Genomic DNA, 26,280 nt, shown 5'->3' on the forward strand with positions numbered 1-26,280 from the left:
CCAGTTGGAGTTGCTATCTGGAGGGGGGAGAGGTTGCCTAACTGTGAGACAGTGTCACATAATGGGCAGAGGGCAGGAAATCCCCTGAGTGATCACTCTGGGCAGGATGGGTGAGGGTGAACTAGCTAAAGGGGCAAGACAACTGTAGCAGAGCTTTTCAGAAAAGAAAGCCAGGGTAAAAAAGACACCCCCACCCCCCTCCCGCCCATCCATCCATAAGCATCAGGATACCGGCCTTTATGTATTTTTTGCAGATTTAGGAGGCACAGAATGGGAGAAAAATAGAATAAGACCTGGAAAATATTTGCAAAATTGGCGCTAATCTGATTTGTAGCCCTTAATGTCTACCAAAGTAGATCTAATCGAGTTTCCGACCACAACCATCCAGTCAATCCCTCTAGACTTCAAGCTCCTTGGAAGCTCTGCAAACAGTGCTCAATAAATGCTGTTAATGGATGATGATGATCAATCAGATTTACTGAGTGCCTGCTGTGTACAGGTCATTATTAAGTGTTTGGGAGAGTACAGTAGAATAGCTAGACCTTCTTCTTGTCCTCAAGGATCTTATAGTCTAGTAGAGGAAGCAGAAACTAAAATAAAATATAGATAGGAGGAAGGAGGAACAGAGTAAAATGTACAGGAAGTAATGTTGAGAATGCCAGGTTATGTGAGCAGTGTACAAAAGTGCTGCAGGAGGGTTTGAGAGTTACCGGAATGATTGGTTGGCTTGGGAGGGATGAAGTGGCAGTTATGAGGCAGGGTGGAAGATTAGAAATTAATCAGGGAAAGCCTCCTGGAGGAGATTTGACTTTAGGAGAAGAAAGGAAGAGTTTAGTACTGTCAGTAATAAGAATAATTATAATTACTCTAGACTGTAAGCTCATTGTGGGCAGGGAATGTGTCTGTTTATTGTTGTATCATACTCACCCAAGCACTTAGTATAGCACGCTGCACACAGTAAGTGCTCAAGAAAAACAGTTGAATGAATGCATGGTCTCTGTTCAGTACTTATTTACCAAGTGCTGTGCTAAGCCCTGGGTTAGTTGCTCGATGATCACAGTCCCTATAACATGCAGGCCGCTCAATCTAATGGGGAAGGAGAACGGGTATTTTAATCCCCATTCTTACAGATGAGGAAACCGAGTCATAGAAGAGTTGCTACTCACCCAAGATCACCACAGTCAAGAGGTGCAGCTGGGATTACAGCCAAGGTCTTCTGTCTCTCAGCCTCAGGCTCTTTCCACAATAATAATAATTATGGTATTTGTTAAGCGCTCCCTATGTGCCAAGCACTGTTCTAAGTGCTAGGGTAGATACAAGGTAATCTGGTTGTCCCACATGGGGCTCACTGTCTTAATCCCCATTTTCCAGATGAGGTAACTGGGGCACAGAGAAGTTAAGTGGCTTGCCCAAGGTCACACAGCAGACAAGTGGCGGAGCTGGGATTAGAACCCTTGTCCTCCGACTCCCAAGCCCGTGCTCTTTCCACTGAGCCATGCTGCTTCACAAGGCCAGCTATGAAGAGTGCCGGAGTTCTACGCAGGTGGGAGAGACTGAGCAAGAGATGCACAGAAGGCCCAGTGAGCATGTTCATTGGAGAGGAATGAAGGTTGCTAACTGGACTGCAATGAGAGGAAAGTGAGTGGATAAGTACTAGGAAGAGAGCCGATTGAGTGTCTTAAAGCCAGTGGCCAAGAGTTTCTGCCTGATGCAGAGAGGAATGTGCAGCCGTGTAAAGTATTAGGGGAGTGGTGTGCAGAATGGCATTTTAGAAAATGATCTTAATAGCAGAGTAAAGGAGATGAGGATATCAGTGAGGAGGCACGACGGAAGGGAATAGGCAGATCCTGAAAACGTGGAGGAAAAACTGACAAGATTTCGTGGAAGATTGAATAAGGGATTGAAAGAGAGGGAGGCGTCAAAGATTCATTCATTCAATCGTATTTATTGAGTGCTTACTGTGTGCAGAGCACTGTACTAAGCGCTTGGGAAGTACAAGTTGGCAACATATAGAGATGGTCTCTACCCAACAACAGGCTCACAGTCTAGAAGGGAGAAAGATAATGCCAAGGATTCAGGCCTTAGATCCCAGGGGAATGGTGATGTTGTCAACTGCAGTTGGAGAGAAAATGAGTTCGGTTTGGGGTGTATTAAGCTTGAGGTGACTGCAGGATATCCATGTGGAGATCTAGTGCAGGCAGGAGGAAACACGACATTGCAGAGATGGAGGGGTGATAATAATAATAACGATGGTATTTATTAAGCACTTACTATGTGCAAAGCACTGTTCTAAGCGCTGGGCACTGTTCTAAGCGCTGGATATTTGGGAGTCATCTGCTGAGTTGTAGCTGCCAGAAAGAGAGAGTTCAAGTGAGAAGAGGTGGGATCAGGACCTTGAGAGACACCCCTCAAGGGAGCTCATTAAGGGCAAGGGAAAAGAAGGAAGGCACCGACCAGAGAGGTAAGAAGAGAACTCGCAGAGAACTGCATTCAAAAAAACAGAGATAGTGTTTCCCGAGGGACATTTTCTACCTTGTTGAAGGCAGCTGTAAGGTCAAGGTAGATTAGGACAAAGTAGAGTCCGTTAGATTTAGTGAGAAGGAAGCGAGTAATTAATCCTTTCTTTATGGGGAGGGACCCCAGGGCTAATTGAAACTACTAATAGTAATAGTAGTAATAATATTAAGCACTATGTGCAGGGCACTGCAATCAACCACTTGGAATAACTGTGCAGGTGAGCTCACAGTCTCAGTTGGGAGAAGGGACTGGAGACAGACATTAGAAGTGTTGAAGCAATAAAATCCTAAAACTGGATAAAATACAAGGACAGATACACAAAATGAAAATAAAAATCAGTAGGATGCTGTGGCTACATGGCAGAATTTCAGGCTCTTCTTTGCTGAGTCTAAAGACATATCCTTAGTCCTTACCATTGGCTTTAATGATAATACTAATAATGATGTTTGTTAAGTGCTTACTATGTGCCAGGCACTGTTCTGAGCTCTGGGGTAGATGCAAGCTAATCAGGTTGGACACAATCCCTGAACCACATGGGGCTCACAGTCTTTAATCCCCATCTTACAGATGAGGGAACTGAGGTACAGAGAAGTTACGTGACTTGCCCAAGGTCACACAGCAGACAAGTGGCAGAGTCCAGATTAGAACCCAGGTCCTTCTGAGTCCCAGGACCGTGCTTTATCCACTAGGCCATGCTGCTTTCCTACTCCAACTTAACCCGCACACTTGACTCCTCTATTGCCAACCTATTCACTGTATTTCAGTCTCATCTATCTCTCCAACTTCTCGCCCACATCCTGCCTCTGGCCTAGAATGCCGTCCCTCTTCATTTCCGTCAGACAATCATGCTCCCCACCTTCAAAACCTTACCTAAAGCACATCTCCAAGAGGCCTTTTCTGATTAAGCCTTAATTTCCTCTTCTCCCACTCCCTTCTGCATTGCCCTTGCACTTGGATTTGCACTCTTTATTCACCCCTCCCTCAGCCCTCCAGCACTTAAGAACATATCCTTAATTTACATATATTAATATCTGTCTCCCCCTCTAGACTGTTAGTTCGTGGGGTGGGAACGTGTCTACTAACTCTTCTGTGCTGTACTCTCCCATGAGCTCCAAAGACATAATTAGCTTGAACCTGCCTCAGTGCTTAGAGCAGAGTTTGACAGATAGTAAGCGCTTAACACATACCATAAAAAAGGGCTTAGTACAGTGCTCTGCACACAAGTGCTCAGTGAATACCACTGATCGATGCCTGTAACCACAGCAACCAACGTTCCCAAGATATTTTGAAGCTTCATGCTGCAGGTACAGAAGATACAGTTCTAGGTGCATAGCTCAGTGTTCTGCCCACAGTAAATATTCAGTAAATACCATTGATTGATGGCAGGTGCTCTCCTACACACTTTGCTCCTCTGGTGCTGACCTTCTCACTGTACCTCGATCTTCTCTGTCTCGCCGCCGACCTCCCGCCCACATCCTACCTCTGGCCTGGAAGGTCCTCCCTCTTCATATCAGACAGATAATTGCTCTCCCCCACTTCAAAGCCTTACTGAACTGCATCAGCCTCCTCTCTGATCTCCCATCCTCCTGTCTCTCCCCACTTCAGTCTATACTTCACGCTGCTGCCCGGATCATTTTTGTGCAGAAACGCGCTGGGCATGTTACTCCCCTCCTCAAAAATCTCCAGTGGCTGCCAGTCAACCTACGCATCAATCAATCAATCAATCAATCAATCGTATTTATTGAGCGCTTACTATGTGCAGAGCACTGTACTAAGCGCTTGGGAAGTACAAATTGGCAACACATAGAGACAGTCCCTACCCAACAGTGGGCTCACAGTCTAAAAGGGGGAGACAGAGAACAGAACCAAACATACCAACAAAATAAAATAAATAGGATAGAAATGTACAAGTAAGATAAATAAATAAATAAATAAATAAATAGAGTAATAAATACGTACAACCATATATACAGGTGCTGTGGGGAAGGGAAGGAGGTAAGATGGGGGGATGGAGAGGGGGATGAGGGGGAGATCATGCAAAAACTCCTCACTCTTGGCTTCAAGGCCCTCCATCACCTCGCCCCCTCCTACCTCACCTTCCTTCTCTCCTTCTACAGCCCAGCCCACACCTTCCACTCCTCTGCCGCTAACCTCCTCACTGTACCTCGTTCTCATGTGTCCCACCGTCGACCCCCGGCCTGGAACGCCTTCCCTCTGCACATCCGCCAAGCTAGCTCTCTTCCTCCCTTCAAAGCCCTACTGAGAGCTCACCTCCTCCAGGAGGCCTTCCCAGACTGAGTCCCCTTTTTCCTCTCCTCCTCCCCATCCCCCCTGCCCTACCTCCTTCCCCTCCCCACAGCACCTGTATATATGTTTGTACAGATTTATTACTCTATTTTACTTGTACATATTTACTATTCTATTTATTTTGTTAATGATGTGCATCTAGTTTTATCTCTATTCTGATGACTTGACACCTGTCCATATATTTTGTTTTGTTGTCTGTCTCCCCCTTCTAGACTGTGAGCCCGTTGTTGAGTAGGGACAGTCTCTATATGTTGCCAACTTCTACTTCCCAAGTGCTTAGTATGGTGCTCTGCACACAGTAAGCGCTCAATAAATGCGATTGAATGAATGAATGAAATTGAAGGCACTTCTCCTCCAGGAAGCTTTCCCCGACTGAGCCCTCCACTCCTCCCACTCCCTTCTGCGCCGTTCACACTTGCTCCTTCATTTCATCCTCTCTCCCTTCGCCATGGCACATATGTACATATCTGTAATTTATTTATTTATATATCTATTTAGATTAATGTCTGTCTCCCCCTCTAGACTGTGAACTCTTTGTGGACAGGGAATGTGTTTGATGTTATATTGTAGTCTCCTAAGGTTTAGTACCATGCTTTGCACACAGTAAGTGCTCTATAAATACTATTAATAATAATAATAATAATAAGGTGTTTCCTTTTTCCCACTAGGATAGTGGAGGGCAGGACGGGATGGAATTTCCTCTGTGGCTCAGAGTGCCGGTTCCTGGGGAAGTAGCGTGGCTTGCTGTACCATGGGGGGATTCCTTGGGGGGATGGGCAGAGCATGCAGCAGCAGCTGTGATCCCCAGTGGCCCAGCACACACAGGGCCTGAGTGGAGCAAGGGCCCTCAGTGACAGGGAGGGGAGGCAGTGAAGGACTGTTCCTTCACTTGGCTTTAGTGGCGAGGGGCCTAGGACAAGCAAGGAGATGGGGCTGCAGTTGGCTGTAAGCAGAAGCCCAACCTGCTTTTGTCCAGTGCTGAGTGCCCAGACCATGTGAGCACAACTCTCTTTAATTGTGGGGAGGCAGAGAGGAAGATTCAGTGGGGGAAGAGGAGAGTAAGGTCAGGAAAAAAGCCTGCAGTCTTCAGCTTTTGTTTGAAAAGAGGGTCTAAATTGTCCAAACTCCAGTGGTCCCATTGGCTAAAATCAGTTTCTTCCCAGGAGGTCCTTCCCGTTTGCCAGGATCCCTTTCCCAGAGTCTGCCCTCCCAGCACGGAGTAGGCTGTCTGTCTCTCTGTCTCTCTCTCTCTCTGTCTCTGTGTGTGTGTGTCTCTCTCTCTCTCTCTCTCTCTCTGTCTTTCTCTCCCTCCCTTTAAAAAAAAATTAATGGTAATCATTAAGTGCTCACTATGTGCCAAGCACTAGGGTAGAGAGAAGATAATCAGGTTGGACACAGTCCTTATCCCACATGGGGCTCACAGTCTTAATCCCCATTTTACAAATGAGGTAACTGAGGCTCAGAGAAGTCGTGGCATGCGCAAGGTCACACAGCAGACAAGCGGTAGAGCTGGGATTACAACCCAGGTCCTCTTCCTGCTGTACATTCCAGTTAAATAGTGGCCAGGGCTTCAAGTACACAGGCCTGAGTGATCAAAACAGGCTTCCACAAACACACACTTCATCTGCAAAGTTGTATCCTTCTGTTCTATGTAGTAATTTTTTAAGGTTGAATGCCCCTTTTAGAGTTCTGCAGTGAGTTTCCTAATAAGAAGAGAAGCTGTGGTATTAAGGTCTCATCACACTTAACTCAAGATCTGTACATTTTCCCGTGCTGATACTGTATCTCTTTGAAGCCAATTTGACTGCTAAATTCCTTTCCACTACTTTAATGCAGTCGATTCTCAATACCATAGGGGCTAGTTAAGTAGTTCATGAATCATCCATGACTCTGCCTTTTGTCTGCCCTTGGGCATTGTCACATCCAGTACGCAAAGTTAAAATTTAAACAGGGTTCTGAAAGACAGATTTAAGGGAACACTTTTATGTCTTCAATCTGAGGGATAAAATGGAATCACGAAAATAAGTATTCTCTGAGAAAGGTGCAAATTCAGCCTTACTCATCTTATGATCTAGAAATAAAGCTTTATCCTTCAGAAATACTAACTTTCTGTAAAATGACATTTTCAGGGGCTTACAACAAAGGGAAAATAACCTGACCATTTAACCTGCTCTAAGTCTTATATTGATTTTACAGTTTTCATAAAGGAACTGAAAATGCATTTCCCCTAAAAGATAATTACAGTGTCCAATTGTATTTCCAGGTCACAAAAATTGATTGCTGTGGAGTTATTCGTTCCTGTTATAAGTCATGAAACTGTACCCAGCATAATCATCTTAAGGATATTAAATGGCTATTTAGATGATGGATTTGAGAAACTCTGCTGATATAAAGTGCTCTGAAAATGACAAATACTGCATGTTTGACCTCCTGCAGTCTCCCAGCATCACCCATAGAGAAGGGGGTGGAGGGGGTGAGAATGGGATCTGCTCCTTGTCATCCCTCGCTGCCCCCCCACAGCCCGTAGAGAGCTGAAAGCATTTCTTCTTGCTGCGGACCCGGGGACCGCAACATTCTTCCCCCTTTCCACAGGGTTTGGCTGGTGTGTCAGAGAAGGGCGATGGAGGGAGGAGCCGGGAAGGGAGGATGGGGAAGAAAGCTAGGCACAATTGGTCCTGGAAGAAACTGCAGAGAGAGGCATCTCAGACAGCAACCACCACCATCTCCACCTCCCTCAGCACTTTGGGCACCCCCATGGGGGCTTGAATGTTTTGGCACAGCAGAAGACTTCTGCTGGGTTGTCTGTTGTCTGCAATTGCCCTTACTATCTGTTCTATTCGGGGATTACATTCAGGACCAGCCCTGTGATAAGGGAAACTCAGGTGGCAACTGGGTCCCATCTATGCATGCAGCTGGTTTTTTTATTTTGTTTTTTATGGTGTTTAAGTGCTCACCATGTCGAGTACTGTTCTAAGCACTGGGGAAGATACAGGTTAAGCAGGGTGGATACAGTCTCTGTCTCACATTCTAAGTAGGAGGGAAGACTGTTACTTCTGAAACTGCAAGTTCTGTGTAAACAGACGCATTTTGTCAGAAGAACAGCCCCTAATTCTGTAATAGCACTCGGTCCAAAACACATACTGAAAGCACATGTCCTGAAACAGACGCCTGCTGGATTTCCTGTATTGCTCCTTCTCTTCCTCCACTCTGTCCCTTCCCGGTTTACCCTCCCATCCTCTTTCTATTATCCCTGGTCACCCTCCTCTTTTTCATTGTGTTGACATTTTAAACTGTTTATTATCTAGGAGCTATTTGTACAGTGCCATAAGCTCTGAGAAGGAAATGCACTACATAAATCTGCCTTATCTCCAAGCCTGAAAATTAATCCAAGAAGAGTTGTCACATTATATGCCTTTACGGATGTGAAGCTTGACTGAAAACTGTCTAATGATTGTCAGTTGGAAAGGACGCCTACTCCCACAAGAGCAGAGGGTAGTCTTTAGGGATTTAGATGTCCTAGGTAGTCAACTGAGATCATTCATGCACAAGCCATGTTTTAAACCAAAGTTTTGGAATAATAACCGACTCCTCTTTTTCATTCTGTCTTTGTAACCAGCTTGTTTTTATACAATCTGTTTCTTATCTGCTTTATGTAACATGTGGATCTTTTTCTAAATTTAAGATGATCCATCATTTACTGATTTGGACACAAAAAAAGGGAGAATTTTGTGTTGGTAAATCAAATGTTTTCCTGTCCATAAAAAACTGAAGAGTTTGGAAACAACAAAAATTATTTTATTTGAGCCAACTCAGTGAATTTTTTAAATTGCTTGTGAAATTTGGAGGCCTAGCTGGCATTGGAGTACTTCATTATCCATCTACTAAGGCAAAAAAGGACAACATAGAGTATTATTACAGAATTGTGAAGATATTTATATTTTTACTGATGTGCATCGAGCAGTTAGGATTATATTTTTTATTCACCTATAAGCTTTTCAGATGCATGCAATGTTTTTAACTTATGTGCCTTTTCTTTTAAGCTATTAATTGATTGAATGATGGGTAGAAAAAGCTTCAGGGTTGGTATATTCCTTTCCTCTTAGGCAGTAAGGGCTAGTGGAAAGAGCATGAAGATGAAGTCAGGAGATTTGTGTGACCCTGGTCAAGTCACTTAACTTCTCGGACCTCAGTTTGTCTGATTTGTAAAATGGGGATAAAATGGCTGCTCTCCCTTCTTCCTAGATTTTGATTGTGGGACAAGGACTGTGTTCAACCTTCTCATGAAGCAAAAACTCATCACTGTCGGCTTCGAAGCTCTCTATCACGTAGCCCCCTCCTACCTCACCTCCCTCTCTCCTACAGCCCAGCCCGCACACTCCGCTCCTCTGCCGCTAACCTCCTCACCGTGCCTCGTTCTTGCCTGTCCCGCCGTCGACCCCTGGCCCACATCCTACCTTGGGCCTGGAATGCCCTCCCTCCACACATCCACCAAACTGGCTCTCTTCCTCCCTTCAAAGCCCTACTGAGAGCTCACCTCCTCCAGGAGGCCTTCCCAGTCTGAGCCCCCCCCCTTATCCTCTGCTCCTCCTCCCCTCCCCATCACCCCCACTCCCTCCCTCTGCCCTACCCCTTCCCCTCCCCATAGCACTTGTGTATATTTGTACATATTAATTACTCTATTTTATTGATGATGTGTATGTATCTATAATTCTATTTATTGTGATGGTATTGACACCTGTCTACCTATTTTGTTTTGCTGTCTGACTCCCGCTTCTTAGACTGTGCCCGTTGTTGGGCAGGGACTGTCTCTATATGTTGCCGAATTGTACTTTCCAATCGCTCAGAACAGTGCTCTGCACAGTAAGTGCCCAGTAAATCCGAGTGAATGAATTAATATTATTGGTATTGTTCAACATCTACTCTGTGTCAAATGCTGGAGTAGATAGCAGCGTTGCTCAGTGGAAAGAGCATGGACTTGGGAGTCAGAGGTCATGGGTTCAAATCCCTGCTCCGCCAATTGTCAGCTGGGTGACTTAACTTCTCTGCGCCTCAGTTACCTCATCTGTAAAATGGGGATTAAGACTGTGAGCCCTATGTGGGACAACCCGATCACCTTGTATCCTCCCCAGCGCTTAGAACAGTGCTTTGCACATAGTAAACGCTTAACAAATGCCTTCATTATTATTTTATTTTAGAATGAGATAATTAGAAGAAGCTTAGTGCCTTGCCCGAGGTCATGCAGCAGTTAAGTTTTGGAATTGGAGCTAGATGCTGAATCACCGGGCCTGTGCTGTTTCCCCTTAGGCCACACTGCCTCTGACTATTTGCATCTGCCTTAGCACAGTGTTTTGGCACAGAGGAAGAGTTTAATAAATGCCATGTTATCCTCATTATTATTTTAAATTGAAATCAGTCAGTGAGCGCTTACTGTGTGCAGAGCATCGTACTGAGCACGTGGGAGAATACGATAGAATAGAGTTGGTCGGCCTGATCCTTGCCCACAAGAAGGTTATGTACAGCCCTATTAGTTTTTCTTACTTGCTAAATGAGGGATCTCAGGGGAACTCATGAAGCTAGCCTTTCTCATGTTGCTTGTGTCGATGCTCATCGATCCTTTTGGAAACGTAGCTCTGAAAGCTCTTCTGAGGACTCCACATTTAAAAGGATCCAATTTTAGAATAAAAGTGTTAGGGAGTACCCAGCATATTCAGCATCACCTGTGGTCAGTAACAGTCTAATTTGGGCCTGCTTCCTGAATCTGAATTTCTTTAAAAGTGCAGGGTTATGTCTTTTTAGTTTTCTTGGTATTTGATTGACCTTTATCCATAAACCCTGCCCGTGTTCATTTTTAATTCTTAACCATGAAGAATTTGTGACTTGGCATGTGCAGATGCCCTCTGTTCCAGCATGAGTCCTATGCTTTAATTTTTCAGGAGCAGAGAGACAATATTGTTTGGCAATCATGGTAGCAAGAAAGGAAGCCTCTTTTGTTACTGACATCCTTTCTCCAAGCTCTCCTCCTGCCTTTCACCAGCTGCTCATTGTCTGTGATTGCCTGTGTAGTTACTCACAGGGGATTTTACCAGCTCTTATCAGTTAAGTGCCACTGCACATCGCTTCCCCTTGTCAACGCTACTCCTGCTTTTAAAAACAGATTTACACTGGTCTGATTTGAGCGCAAAGCAGAGCACTATGCCACTGCGGTTAAATCTTATTAGCATTTCATGGAACAGTACTCCTCATGATAGCTTTTTTTCTGTTTTTCCCCCCTCATTTTCTGAAACGAAACCATTCAAAATCACTTCTTTTAGCCAGGCCTTTTATATTGTACATCTACTCCTCAGAATATACCTCAGGTAAGGCTTTAGGGAAGACAAAACATTCCCCGTTTTAGCTAAATATTATTAGCATTCCGTAAGTTAGCCTTCTGGGCACTGTGATTGCTTCCCCAGTTGTATTTTAGGACATTTAGTCCGGTGTGAAAATAAATGATCTTTGACATTTTGGGGGATTCTGTTTTTGTAGCCTGCTTGGATGAACCCATCCCATCTATTCACAAAATGGTGGTTCTAGTTAATGATTTTCTATTAGACATAATTGCATTCTGTAATGCAAGAAATTACAGATTCCAAATTATTTTAATTGGAGGAATTTGAGTAGACTAGCCTTATGGGAAGCTGCTGAGCCTTACAATTTGTAAAGTATGGGCATTGTGACACATAAAAACTCCAAGCACACAAGAAAATATTAAAATCTTTCATTGTATCCCAAAACAAATGATAAAATTAACAGCTGTTGATTCACTACTCATGATTTAATCTTGGGATGTTTTGGAGTTTTCCATACCCCATGGATTTAACAAATATGAATTCAGAAAGAATTTTTCTCCCGTCGAAAGTTTCTAACCATCTTTAACATTCATTTAATGTAACCTAGTTAACTTGGAATCTTTACATTGCAGTCTAATATAGTTCAGCACATTATCGTATTTTCTCAGTGCCCTTAATTTGAAATCCTGATCCTAAGTTTCTGGCCCAAGGCACACAGAACATTCTAGTTTATGTTTTTGCCTTCTCCTTGACAGAAAAGGGAGTATCACAAAGGTCGTAATAACGCCCATCGCCCCGTGCACAGTCAATTAAAGCATCCATTTTGGACAGATGAAACCTGCATGCGGATCTAATCCAGAAGGACATTTATGGGCTGCAGGTTCCCTGGCAAATCACTCTGTAGAATCGAAGCATTTATCTTGGTAATTGGGGTTGGGGGTGGAGGCTTGTTAGCGGGGAAAGGAAATGCTGCTTCTGATGATGGGTGAACCCTTCTGTCTCCACTGCTTTTTGCCAGAGGTTTGAGTGGTGAGCGAAAAAGAAGTGAGAAATGAAGAACTCTCAGTATAAGATTAAAACAACTTTAATCCTAAACTTTGATCAGAAAAACAGTTTTTTATCATCTCCGTGCATTGGGTTTGTGGCTTCTGAAAAGAATAACTTCATGATATTGATGTTTTTCATCCATTGGATTTCTGTTGTTCATCTTTCTCACTCTGGTTGAGTTTTTTTAAATTTTTATTTTTTTATTTTTTAATTATAGGACTTGAAAGGCTGGGAAAAATACCCTTCCCCAGCTTTGATGAAGATTGATAAGTGAAGCCCTGCCCTCCCCGTGTTCCCTTCAGTCAGTTCTGGGTGCTCTTCGTGGAGAAACAGCATTTTGTTGAATTGTCTGCGATCCCCGCTTCCACTTGGCACTGGCTTTTTGGCGGCAAGAAGGTTCCCTGAAGATTGATATCAAATGACGTCCATGGCCAGCCTGTTCTCTTTTACTAGCCCAGCCGTGAAGCGCTTATTGGGCTGGAAACAAGGCGACGAAGAGGAGAAATGGGCAGAGAAAGCTGTCGATGCCCTGGTGAAAAAGTTAAAAAAGAAGAAGGGCGCCATGGAGGAGCTGGAGAAAGCCTTGAGCAGCCCCGGGCAGCCCAGCAAATGCGTGACCATTCCTCGCTCCCTTGATGGGCGCCTTCAGGTTTCCCACCGAAAGGGCCTGCCCCATGTTATCTACTGCCGGGTTTGGCGCTGGCCAGATTTGCAGAGCCACCATGAGCTGAAACCATTAGATATGTGTGAATTTCCCTTTGGGTCTAAGCAGAAGGAAGTGTGTATTAATCCGTACCACTACAAGAGAGTGGAGAGTCCAGGTGTGATCAGGCCTTCCGTGCCATTTGAATGGGCTCTTATGGGGGAGGCATGGGAGGTCAATGCTCGAAGGGTAGCAGACAAGTCAGAGTAAAAGTGGATGCTAGGGAGTATTTTTAGCAAGAGTTGAGGACTTGATTAATCAATCTCCTGGGGATAAAGCACTTGGGAATGGACGGGAGAATTAGTGGGTGTGGAACTTGTCCTCAAGGAACTTTCCTTCTATCCCGGGAGTAGGGTGGACACTAGAATAATTTTAAGATAAGAGGAAAAGGGGATCCATTTTACTACCATTGAGTTAGTGGTAGAATATGTAATAGGGAAGGTCGGCAATGTACGTTTGGGAGCCTGTGAGTTGCCGAGTGCTCAGGCGGTGTTGAAGTGGGAGTCGGTGAGGGCATAGACTAGGGAAAGTGGAAATGAATCGGGGAAGGCCTTTTGGAGGAGATAAGCTTTCAGGAGGGCGTTGAAGATAGGGAGAGCTGAGGTCTGTTGACCCATTTTGGAGAATAGTATACTGAAGAGACTTTTTGGGTATTAGAATCAATTTTTTGATGGTAGAATTTTAAAATGCTCTGTGAGAGCAGATATCTTAAGCCCCAAACTTTCTTCCTGTCGAAGCAGTATTTTCTGCCATACACTCCTGCCCCAGAATGTGGATCTCCAACTCAGAAGCACAGGGTAGGGAAGCAAATAGACTGTGGGGTCGCCTGGCCATAAGTAATGTGTACATGAAGAATTCTGGGGGTGCCGTTCAGCATTCTGAACTACTCATTCTGAATACCTCTAGTGATTAAATGGTGATTAAGACTGTGAGCCCCACGTGGGACAACCTAATTACCTTGTATCTACCCCAGCGCTTAGAACAGTGCTTGGCACATAGTAATAAATACCATTAGTATTATTATTATTATGGAATTTATTAAGCGCTTACTGTGTGTCAAGCACTGTTTAAGAGCTAGGGTAGATACAAGTGAGTCAGGCTGGAGGTGTTCCTCGTCCCACCTCCGTATCACAGTCTAAGGAGGGAGGAGTACAGGTATTGTATCCCCATTTTCCAGATGAGCAAACTGAAGGGCAAACTAGTTAAGTGGCTTGCCCGAGGTCACACAGCAGGCAACCGGCAGAGCCGGGATTAGAACACAAACCCATTCTCTTTTACCTGACACCCACTGAAATGCCATTTGTACCTGCTCTGGAACATCTTAGAGTTAAGCCCCAAAAGCTAAAGTCGGTCTGTGCCGTAGATCTCCGCTTGCCTCCAGATCTGGCCTGGCTCCCGGCAGTTTGGAGTAGCAGCTGAATTGCTTGGGGAAGAGGTGGCGGCCAAGGTTTGGTATTCACCACTCACCTCCATTAGGTCTTCACTCACCTCTGGACCAGGCGTTCCATCCCGGATACAGACTCGAGAGCCAGAGCAGCATGCCCCGGGCTTGGATTTGTAGCCCAATTTCAGGCCTTCCGTTGGTGGGAATCAAGCAGGAAAGGCCTGTGGTCCTCAACCAGTCCTACACCTGCAGCATGGAAGGAATCTTGTTTGATTGTTCCCTCAGCTCAGAGGAGCAACCAGCCAGTATGCAACCTTTCCCCTTTGGTCTCTGCCCAAACACTTTTTGAACTTAGCTTGGGTTGGACTTGGCCCTGGAATTTTGATCAATCTGGGGTTAAGTAGCCCTAATGCTGCCTCACTGGGCAAGCAAGCTGCAGTCAATCGAGGGCTAGAGGAGGTGAATCCTAAGGAGTCACAGGAAAGGGGGCAGAGCTTTATTTGTAGTTGACTGTCACCAGGCTTTCAGTGTCTTAATCAGTCAGTGGTATTTGCTGAGCACTTACTGGGCACAGAGCACTGTACTAAGCGCTTATCTCTTGGTTTTTGTCTTCCAGTCTTGCCTCCGGTATTGGTGCCCAGGCATAGCGAGTTCAATCCGCAACACAGCCTTCTGGTCCAGTTCAGGAATCTAAGCCACAATGAACCCCACATGCCACAGAACGCCACGTTTCCAGACTCCTTCCAGCAGCCCAACAACACTCCCTTTCCCCTGTCTCCCAATAGCCCTTATCCTCCCTCACCAGCCAGCAGCACGTACCCCAGCTCACCAGCCAGCTCGGGGCCGGCAAGCCCGTTTCAGCTTCCAGGTAAAAGCGAACAGTCGGGATGTTCATTGGAACTAAAGGCTTTACGTTAGCACGAGCCAAACCAAAACAGGGATGAAATCCCTTTCTCTCTGGCCGGTCATGTGTTATCTCTGAATGCTTTACTATTGCTGGATTTTGGTCTGCAGACCCTGAATCTCACTAGATGCACCTCTTTTATGCTGCATTTTTCCAAGTATTGTTGCAGTGCTTTCAGCTATTTTAGTTTTGATTTTTGACCTGAATTATCTTTTGGAGTAATTGGGAGCATTTTCTTATCAATTTCTTAAATGGTCCAGTCACACGCTTAAATGATAAATAAGTTAGTAACATCGAAGAGTGAGGCTTTAGGTACAATTTTCAATTATTTGTAAGACTCTTCATTTTTAGGTTCAACTCGCTTTTAAACAGAATATCTTGGGGCTTTGCAGAAAGCATTTAGTATTTTCTCTTCCCCAGTTGAATGTATTAAAATTCAGATGTCCCAGGACCCCAAATGTTGGTGACTGATTGTTAGGGATAATTGAGAAGGGAAATGGATGGATTTGGGGTGTGTGTATGGCAGGGGTGGGGGGAGTGAGGGGGAGTCATCTGGATCCCATTTTTAACCTGGGAGGAGATTCAGGCGGGTCTGTTGACCACACTTGGCCTCGGGAGAGACCCAGAAATCCTCCTCCTGCCAGTGGTTCTGGCCTAAGAATATTGCTGAGAAGTAACAGGGTAGTAGTGGGAAGCTTTCAGCCCACTCCATTCCGAGCCCAGAGTTGTTGATAAAATGATCCATTTATTGCCATCAGTATGGTCTACATGTTTATACTAAGCTACTTTATTTTTATATACTTTGATGAGTGTTGAAAAATTAAGTGAATGCTAACCATTTTCTAGACCCCATTTAGGCTAGGGATGATCATATGTATGATGGCATCTGACCATTGGTCAGCCTCATCTGGAGTCGAATCAAGCTCTTCCTCAATCACTGCTTCTCCTTGACTTTGCTCCAGTTAAGGCAATGAGGTAGTAGGCCCCCACTGAGTTCAGAGGCTCACGGGTTCTGGGCTAGAAGGAGAAGAAATTCCTCCTGCCCCTAAATACATTAAAGTTTTGTGGATATAGAGAGGTAAGTGACAAGCATGCCAGTTTGAACAAAGCCAATCTTTGCCAAAAGAAGGTGAACTTGTGAGTGCTGTGTAACCTTGAGCAAGTGGCTTAACCTCTCTGGGCCTGCCACTTCATCTGTAAATGGGGAATCAGTTACCCACTCTCCCTACCTCTTAGGTTGTGAGGACTATTAGGGACAGGAACTGTGTCCCTTTTGATAATCTTGTTGTATCCCAGTGTTTAGCATAGTGCTTTGACAGATAGTAAAGACTTAGTAAATACCATTATTATCATCGCCAAACAATAGGTGTGTAGAAATAAGAGGAAGTTGCTGGAGTAAAAAGGTTACTGTTGTAAGTTTGGATTAATCTTTGTGGGGAAGAGTAGGCTTAAGTAGTATTGTTTTCATAATAATGATAGTTACTAAGTGTTGGGATAGAACCAAGGTAAATCAGATCCAACAAACTCGGAGCTCGCAGCGTAAGAGGTAGGGAGAGAGAGGGAACGTTATCCACATTATACAGATGAAGAAACTAAGTCATAGAGAGGGTAAGTGACTTGCCCAAGTTCATAGAGAGGGCTAGTGGTAGAGCTGGGGCTAGAACTTGGGGTCTCCTAATTCCTAGTTGCAGTGCTTGCTATACTAGGCTTCAGTTGGGGAGAGGTAGAGAGGATTGGGGAGGGCATTCTGGGCTAGGGAGTGTGGCATGCAGGATTGGATTAGTGGTGGAAGAGAGGCAAGAGGGTGTGCTGGATGGCCAGTAGGTTTTGGTGTCTGGAGAAAATGATCCCGAGCCAAGACTAAAGTGGAGATAATGATAATCATAATAATTGTGGGATTGGTTAAATGCTATGTGCCAAGCACTATACTAAGCACTAGGGAAGGTACAGGATACTCAGGTTCCACATAAGGCTCGCAGTATATGTAGGGGAAAGAATAGGTAACAAATTCCCAGTTTGCAGATGCCCAGAGAAGTTAAGTGATTTGCCCGAGGCCACACAGCAGTTAAGTGGTGGAGCTGGGATTAGAACCCAGATCCTCCGACTTCCTGGCCCCTCCTCCTCCCACTAGACCCTGCTGCTTCCCATGAGGTGAGTCTGTAGAGAGCGGGGAAGTGGGGAGAATCAGTGGAGGGGCTTAAAAATCCTGGCCAGCGTCAGCCACAGTTTGATCCTCCTGTGCTGGCTGAAGGGCAGGAGATGGTTGAGCTTCTTTATCCCTGAACCTGAAAACACGCTGCTTCTCGTCTTTATATTCATCATCTAAAGTGAGAACAATCCCAGGTGTGTGGAGGCAGTGGGTCTATGAAGGAGGGATAGAAACATGTGAGTGGCACAGAAACTTTAGTGTTGAGTCAGTGAGTTGGTGGTGAGCATCTTTAAAGGTCAATGTGGCTCCGGACCAGATTTCCAGGGAAGAAGTGAGTCTTGCAGGGGATCATTAAAGGAAGAGTAGGGGCTTGGAGGTGCATCAGTTGGAGGGTGCCCGGAAGTTTGGGGCAGAATGGAAGGATGCGTAGAGGCTAGAGAGTTTGAGAGGAACGATAGGTACGGTCCCCTCTGTCGGAAGTACGAGAGTAGGAAGAGGTTTGAGGTGCTGCGTTAATAGGGAGGCTAGATAGGATAATCTAAAAACTTGCTTTTAAGATTGTCTAAAGTCTAGTCAAAAGGTGTGGGAGAAGGAAGCCATGTGACTGTTGAAACTGAGATGGAAAATTATAGATGCTGGGCATTTCAATCAATTGTATTTTTTGAGCACTGTGTACAGAGCACTGAATTAAACATTTGGGAGAGTACAGTACCACAGACTTTCTAGACATGTTCCCTGCGTACACCGAGCTTACAGTCTAGAGGGGGAAGATGGACATTAACTAGAGAAGCAGCATGGCTCAGTGGAGAGAGCCCGGGCTTGGGAGTCAAAGTTTGTGGGTTCTAATCCCGGCTCTGCCACTTGTCTGCTGTGTGACTTTGGGCAAGTCACTTGTCTTCTCTGTGCCTCAGTTACCTCATCTGTAAAATGGGGATGAAGACTGTGAGCCCCATGTGAGACAACCTGATGACCTTGTATCCCCCCCAGTGCTTAGAACAGTGCTTGGCGCATAGTAAGCACTTAAAAAATGCCATCAATACTTATTATTATTATTATTAAATAATAATTAATTTACAGATATGTCCATAAGTGCTGTGGGGCTTTGGGAGTGGTGAACAAAAGCTACATATGCCAGGGCAACACAGAAGGGAGTGGAAGAAGAGGAAATTAGAGATTAGTCAGGGAAGGCCTCTTGGAGGAGATGTGATTTTAATAAGGCTTTGAAGGTAGGGAGAGTCATCATCTGTTGGATATAAAGATGAAGTACATTCCAGGCCAGTGGTCGACGGTGAGATAGATGGGATTAAGGTACAGTAAACTGGCATTTGAGAAGCGAAGTATGCAGGCTGGGTTGTAGGAAATCAGGGAGGTGTGGTAGGAGAAGAAAAAACGATTGAGTACTTCAGAGCTTATGGTAAGTAAGGAGTTTCCGTTTGATGTGGAGGTGAGTGGGCAACCACTGGAGGTTCCTGAGGAGTGGGGAAACATGGACTGAATGGCTTTGTAGAAAAATGACATGGGCAGCAGAGTAAAGTATCGGATCCCTTTCTGGCTCCCGCTATGGGAGCAAAGCCAAAGCATTCCTGTGACATTCAGCCCCCTGTGCAGGCACTTTGAGTGTTTACAGACAACATTAATGAACTGTCTGTTTTCTCTACCTTGTAAAATTGCTTTGTGTCTTCTATAGTTTTAATCATTCCATACTTTCCCATGTCAACATTTTAAGTACAAATGGTAAGGGTTGTGACTTGGCTGCAGGCATAGTTAGGATAACGATGGTATTTAAGCGCTTACTATGTGCCAAGCACTATTCTAAGCACTGGAGTAGATACAAGGTAATCAGGTTGTCCCACGTGGGGCTCTCAGTCTTAATCCCTCTTTTACAGATGAGGTGACTGAGGCACAGAGGAGTTAAGTGACTTGCCCGAAGTCACATAGCTGACAAGTGGCAGAGCTGGGATTAGAACTCACAATCTGACCCCCAAGCCCGTGCTCTTTCCGATAAGCCACGCTGCTTCTCATCTGCATCTGTGGTTACCGATAAGAAGTGATACATGGGAAATCTCAACCTTTCTTCCCTGCTGCCAATTCAGCATTTGGACACATATGGGTTTCTCCTCCCTGAACTTTGTGTTCTGTTGGAGCAGCTGGGCAAAATTGGGCGAGTGCCACTTAAATTTTTCCAAGTACGGGAGCCGTCAGACTTATCGGTAAATCTTCGCAGCTTTCAGGCATTGTCGATGCATCTGTAGGGGTTTTCTGTGGGTTATGACAAGCTGGACACTCCAGATGGATCGGCGTAGGCACCCATTGGATTTTCCCCCTGCGTGATGAATTTGGCTTCCAGCGGTCCCAACCGGAAGAGAAAGGATAAGTACCGATTAGGAGGAGAAGCTAATTTAAACCTCAGGCCCAGGGTCCTTCTGTTACTGCTGTTGTGCAGGACACACCCAAAATCTCAGGAGCAGCTGTGTGGCGAAGAAGCCTTGAGCCAAGTGGGAGAGCCCCATCAGGGGTTGTGTGGGGGCCCTGGGATTTGAGCCTGAGCCGGGGCACTGTCATGTGATGATGCCCGTCTTCCTTTGGTTTCAAAAATCAGGTGTGTTTCCATCTTTCTTTTTCTTGTCTTTTGGCTTGTAGCCGATACTCCTCCCCCCGCGTATATGCCTCCCGATGACCAGATGGGGCAAGATAATTCTCAGTCAATGGAAACAAGCAGTAGTATGATTCCACAAATTATGCCAAATATAGCTAACAGAGGTAAGATTTATGTTTTGTGATACTAAATTATGTTTCCCGGTGCAATTGGGTGACTTTGTGCTCTTTAAGACTTCTAGGTATTTCTAGGCATTTTCCTCCAACGTTGAAGAAAGGAAAAAAAAATACCATTCATTTGGTAAGGACTTGGGACAGTATAGTAGTTTTGTGTTTCTGTTTTCTCAGTGGATGTAGTAATATGCCTACCTTTTGCAAGTACTCAATTAGAATTGATTAATAGATTGAGTGGTGGTAACCATTCGACAGTACAACAGACACAATGGCTTCGGTAACACTCCGTTGCTCTTTTCATTTTATACTCCCGAGCTGATTGGGGACAGGATGAGCCGACAGCGTCACAGCAACAGTGTGGCAAAGCCCAGAACGCAGCAGCAGCAGGGTTGCCAACCATCAGTAAAGATTGGATGTGTCCCTAAAGCCCATAAAAATATTCAGTGTCTGTACATCTGGAGTAGTGGCAGGAAGAATCCCATCGCCTCTGTACAGTGGCCCTTAGGCAGGAAAGAGTGGGGAGCTCCCATGCCTGCCTGCCCAGGGAGCGGGCAACTCACCCGTTACATCTGGGAGAGATGAGCCTTCTCCCGGGACCCAAGTCAGATGACCTAGGAGAGACAGAGGCCAGGAACTGCCACTGACAGCTCTGTGCAAGGAGGAGGGAAGGAGGGGAAGAAGTGGCTGTGTTTTTGAGGCAGATCCCTCCCTCTCCCCAACTTGGGTTTACATGCCTTGCAGAAAGCCACCTCTCTGTGCTGGGCACTGGGCATCATGTAACTGTGGGTCAAAGAGATGCCATGACCAGTGCCCAGTGCCAGCAAGAAAAAAATGTGAAAGCCAGCAATTTTTTTTTCCATACTTTTGATCAGAATTTTTCTCAGCAGATGGCAGTGAGCCCGTCTTCCTGACTGTGAGCCCGTTGTTGGGTAGGGACCATCTCTATATGTTGCCAACTTGTACTTCCCAAGCGCTTAGTACAGTGCCCTGCACACAGTAAGCGCTCAATAAATACGATTGAATGAATGAAGGGAATCAGTCAGTCAAGGGTACTATTGAGTGCCAGAGACTGGAGTAGACTAAGCCTGTTCTTAGCTCCTTGCTCGTATCTTTTGACCAAATTGTGTCCCGTTATTGATCCAAACCCTGGGCAGCAGCCCAAGTCTTGTCCTTTACAAATGTTTGGTGATTTAAATCCATTCATTACAGCAGGTTAAAGAATAGGTAAACTTTGAAACATCAGCCCCCTTTCAGCCTGACCTGATAAGTGCTTCCTGTGGATCAGTGGCTGTTAACCATTTAAAGAAATTACTCCAGGGCTCTGCCGCCAGTCCTTTGCCTAACACCTAAAGTGCGAAGGTGACCGGCTACTGGTTTCTTGTGTTTGTTCGGATCCGATCAGGATGAATTGGCTTGCTTTTTCTACCTTTGCCCTGTGTTAGAGGAGCACAAAAATCAACCTCTCCCAAGTTAGAGGGCCTAACATATGATTTTGTTTTCGTGCTTAGGTGTTTCAGAATTTGTTTTCCTGAAAAAGGACTGTGAAACCCGTAGTCAAACCATTTTTGACTTAAATGTCCCTATGGAGCTTGCAGTAATTGGATTGGCTTAGCTTGACCTATGATGATAATAATAATAATAATTATTATTATGGTATTGGTTAAATGCTTACTATGTGCCAGGCACTGTACTAAGCACTGGGGCAGATGCAAGCAAATTGGGTTGGATACAGTCCCTGTCCCACATGGGGCTCACAGTCTCAATCCCCATTTTACAGTTGAGAGAACTGAGGCATAGAGAAGTGAAGTGACTTGCCCAGGACCACAGAGTGGATGATTGGTGGATGGGATTAGAACCCATGGCTCTCTGGCTTCCAGGCCCTATCCACTACACCACATGTTTACATAGCTTCTACTTAATGGAAGTTTTAAATGACTTTTCTAGGCTTGTGGGGAAGTCGGCATTTCTGTCCACTTTTTAGGACCTAGCATGGGGCTGGCCACTTGTATGGGAGATCAACAGCAGCAAAGAACACGGTCCGATCAGAACTTCCTGTAAATCGTACCTAACGATTTTGTTTAGAATACAGCATGTACAGACCCTGATACTGTACCGAATGAGCAACCCACTTGTGGAAAATAGCCCAAGTTCATGCTTTCACCTCAACAGAGGGAGGTGCTGATGGACTGGCATTCTGAGAGGGAAGCTCTGCCTTAGAAGTTGTCCGATCAGAGCAGAATCCGGCCAGGGGACGAGTCCATCTTGCCCGGCTTTGGCTCTTCGCGTGGCGTGGCTGCAGGTCATGAAGTTCGAGAAGATCACAGGAGCTCGCAGAGTAGAAGTGGATCTGGCCAAGAGCTGAAACAATTAGACTTCTCAGAGTTTTGCCCCACTTTTCAAAATGTCCTCCCCCTTTTTTTTTCCACATTAAAAGGTTGGTATCCATACATTTCACGAGTATTTGAGTAACCCTCTGAAAATGCCTACTTTCTCCCAATGTGTTTGCAGATGTCCAGCCTGTGGCCTATGAAGAGCCCAAGCACTGGTGTTCGATCGTCTATTATGAATTAAATAATCGTGTGGGCGAGGCCTTTCACACATCTTCAACCAGCGTCCTAGTGGATGGGTTCACGGACCCTTCGAACAACAAAAGTAGATTCTGCTTAGGTTTGTTGTCCAATGTCAATCGCAATTCCACGATTGAGAATACCCGGCGACACATCGGGAAAGGTAATTCGATGAAGTAATATATAAGCTCCTAAAAGCACAGTGTTTAATGGCATTCGGGGATAAGGACGAGACTTTGCTGAGATCTGGGAAATTTGAATGTCAGTGTTAAGAGTAACTTGCTGGATAAGTTGCCTTCTGGGAATATTTTGGCACTTTGCACTCTTAGCTATAGAATTCTGATAGTAATAATAATAATGATGGCATTTGTTAAGTGCTTACTATGTGCAAAGCACTGTTCTAAGCGCTGGGGGGATACAAGGTGATCAGGTTGTCCCACGTGGGGCTCACAGTCTTAATCCCCATTTTACAGATGAGGTAACTGAGGCTCAGAGACGTTAAGTGACTTGCCCAATGTCACACAGCAGACGTGGCGGAGCCGGGATTCGAATAAGCAGACAGGGATGAAGGTGGGGTTAGGCAGTCGGGTGTAGAGTGAACAGACCAAAACAGACAGCTAAAGCTTTCCCCCTTGCCCACCGTAATTTAAATCAATCAATCAGTGGTTTTCATTGAGTGCTTATTGTGTGCAGAGCACTGTGCTAAACTCTTGAGGGAGTACAATAAAGACTTGATTTTTCCACCTCTCCTTTTCTGATTTCCGTCACCTGCTTAGAGGAATAATGTTGGTATTTGTTAAGCACTTACTTTGTGCCAAGCACTGTTCTAAGCACTAGGGGAGATACAAGGTCATTAGGTTGTCCCATGTGGGGCTCACAGTCCTAATCCCTCTTTATAGATGAGGGAACTGAGGCACAGAGAAGTGAGGTGGCTTGCCCAAGGTCACACAGCCGACAAGTGGCGGAGCCGGGATTAGAAGCCACGACCTCTGATTCCCAAGCCCGGGCTCTTGCCCCTAGGCCACGCTGCTTCTCAACACGTATTTGTGACCTCTGACTTGGTCTCTCCTAGAAATCCACCCATAAATCCAAGGAAATAGACCTTGAGCAGCTTTTAAGATTTGTGGGATGGAAGAAAGAGGAAAATATTCTCAGTCGGGACAAGACTCCCACGAGAGCAGTTTTTCATGGTAGCCATATTATTGTGCATCATGAAACCAAGACTGTTGAGGTCTGCCTATCAATCTTATTTATTGAGCACTTACTGGGTGCAAAATACTGTAATAATAATGATGATGGTATTTGTTAAGTGCTTACTATGTGCCAAGCACTATACTAAGCGCCCAGATGGTTACAAGCAAGTTGGGGTGGACACAGTCCCTGTCCCACAAGGGGCTCACAGTCTCAATCCCTGTTTTACAGATGAGGTTAACTGAGGCATACAGAAATGAAGCCCATGGCCATACAGCAGACATGTGGCTGAGCCAGGATTAATAATAGTAATGATGGCATTTATTAAGCGCTTACTATGTGCAAAGCACTGTTCTAAGCGCTGGGGAGGTTACAGGGTGATCAGGTTGTCCCACGGGGGGCTCACAGTCATAATCCCCATTTTACAGATGAGGGAACTGAGGCCCAGAGAAGTGAAATGACTTTCCCAAAGTCACACGGCTGACAGTTGGCGGAGCCTGGACTTGAACCCATGACCTCTGACTCCAAAGCCCGTGCTCTTTCCACTGAGCCACGCTGCTTCTCCAAGTGCCTACTCTACTGAGCACTTGGGAGAATACAATACAATAGAGTTGGTAGACACATTCCCTGCCCACAACGAGCTGATGGTGACAGAAGAAGAAACAGATTATTATTAAAATTTCCCTTTCCTTTGCAGGAATTAAATATGCACTTCCCACATACACACACTCGTATATGATTCCTAAAATGGGCAGCTATTGTCCATATTTATATTACCCAGCATGTTTCTTAACTTGGCTGTTTTGAAATAAGTAAAACCTAAATTCCTTACAATAGAAGAGCCACATTTAAAAAAAAAATTAAAATGAACTTTAAAGAAAGCTATTGTATGGCCGGGCAGCATCCTGGTACCTTTTGATCTGGTTTTTTTGCAAGATGCTTCTTAACTTAATGCTAAAATGAAGCTTAGCGCCTACACCTGACCAACCCAAAGCAGAGTTTCATGCGTGTATTTTCAAGTATTTTCGTTTCCTTCTCCCTCCAACTCTCATCTCAATAAAAATAGCAAGAGAAGGACATCTAGTGGCTGTTATGCCCAAGTCCTAGCTTAGTTTTAACAAAGCTATTAGAGGTGTTCTTTACTGGTTGTAGATCATAGTGAAAAGATTTGTGATTTGCAGTGTAGGAAGAACCTTTCGAATATTAAGTCTGATGTGTAAGATAAATAATGCAGCAACCAAGTTCTCACTCATGGTTTTTTTTTTGTATTTTTTATTTTATTTTAAGGGGTTCATCTTTATTATGTTGGTGGGGAAGTTTATGCTGAGTGCTTGAGTGACAGCAGCATATTTGTTCAGAGTAGAAACTGCAACTACCATCATGGTTTTCACCCTACCACTGTGTGCAAGATTCCTAGTGGCTGCAGCCTAAAGATATTTAACAATCAGGAGTTTGCTCAGCTTCTGGCACAGTCTGTCAACCACGGATTTGAGGCAGTGTATGAGCTCACCAAAATGTGCACCATTCGCATGAGTTTTGTGAAGGTAAATGGATTCTCTTGTCATATCAGTGTGCAATATGCCACATTCCAAAGGACTTTAATTTCTCGAAAGATCGCCGGGGAAGAAAGAGCCTGCCCGGAAAAGGGGCAAAGCTAGTCTACTGATGCTTACTGTGATTCTAGCACAAGAAGTTATTCATTCCCATGCTTCTTAGCCCAGAACGTCAAGTGCAGAATTCTAATGCTGTAAGATCTCCTAAGGTGCAGTGCTTAGGTTGTTAAAGAATCCTCACATCATGGTACTCACGCCTTTTAAGACTCCACACACCAGGGCGAAACCAGATCTTACGATGACTACCAGGTGGTGGCCAGACAGAAATGCGTTGGCCAAGGGGCAATTCAGATACTCCAAACACCCCTTTGATGTCAGCACCCCTACTATATTTTTATTTGCTAATAATAAGTAGTAAAAAATATTCTACCCGAAGGTATTTATCTTATGGGAACAACTAGTGTTGTGTTTCTACTTCTGTCCATTTCTGGTAACATCTTCAGAGGGCAGACCAGCAAGTGTGGCCTGAGGCGATTCCTTAGGGTAGCAGAATTTTTTTTTCTGCCATTTTGCAATTTATAGGAGACTTATCACACCACACTGATTCATTCCTTTCTAAAATGAGTTCTCTAGTGAGCAAAACTTAGGAAGTCTCAGTCCTTCATGATCAGCTGTGATATTGAGTTTGTTGTCTTTTTGTAATTACCACACAGTCGGTTGTGAATATCTTTGATTTTATTAATCGTCTTCATAGCCTTTGTTGAGAAGAAGGCCCTTTCATTTACTTCTTATTCCTCTTAGGGGATTTTACTTGAGTAACACACCTTCTGAGTTTCGTGACCCTCATTATTTATTATTGA

General features: G+C 44.9%; 1 protein-coding gene across 2 annotated transcripts in view; it reads left to right on the plus strand.

Moving 5' to 3' along the window:
• SMAD5 (SMAD family member 5) overlaps positions 1-26,280 on the plus strand; it is a 104,473-nt gene that overhangs the window by 73,831 nt on the left and 4,362 nt on the right. For both annotated transcript variants that reach the window (XM_038772328.1, XM_038772327.1), the window contains exons 2-6: positions 12,418-13,021; positions 14,904-15,155; positions 19,981-20,100; positions 22,618-22,839; positions 25,155-25,411. In XM_038772328.1, coding sequence (XP_038628256.1) covers positions 12,619-13,021; positions 14,904-15,155; positions 19,981-20,100; positions 22,618-22,839; positions 25,155-25,411 — 1,254 coding nt within the window. In that variant the 5' untranslated portion in view covers positions 12,418-12,618. The remainder of the gene's footprint in view (positions 1-12,417; positions 13,022-14,903; positions 15,156-19,980; positions 20,101-22,617; positions 22,840-25,154; positions 25,412-26,280) is intronic.

Source organism: Tachyglossus aculeatus, chromosome X1 (genome assembly GCF_015852505.1).
Source record: "Tachyglossus aculeatus isolate mTacAcu1 chromosome X1, mTacAcu1.pri, whole genome shotgun sequence".
NCBI classification, from domain to species: domain Eukaryota; kingdom Metazoa; phylum Chordata; class Mammalia; order Monotremata; family Tachyglossidae; genus Tachyglossus; species Tachyglossus aculeatus.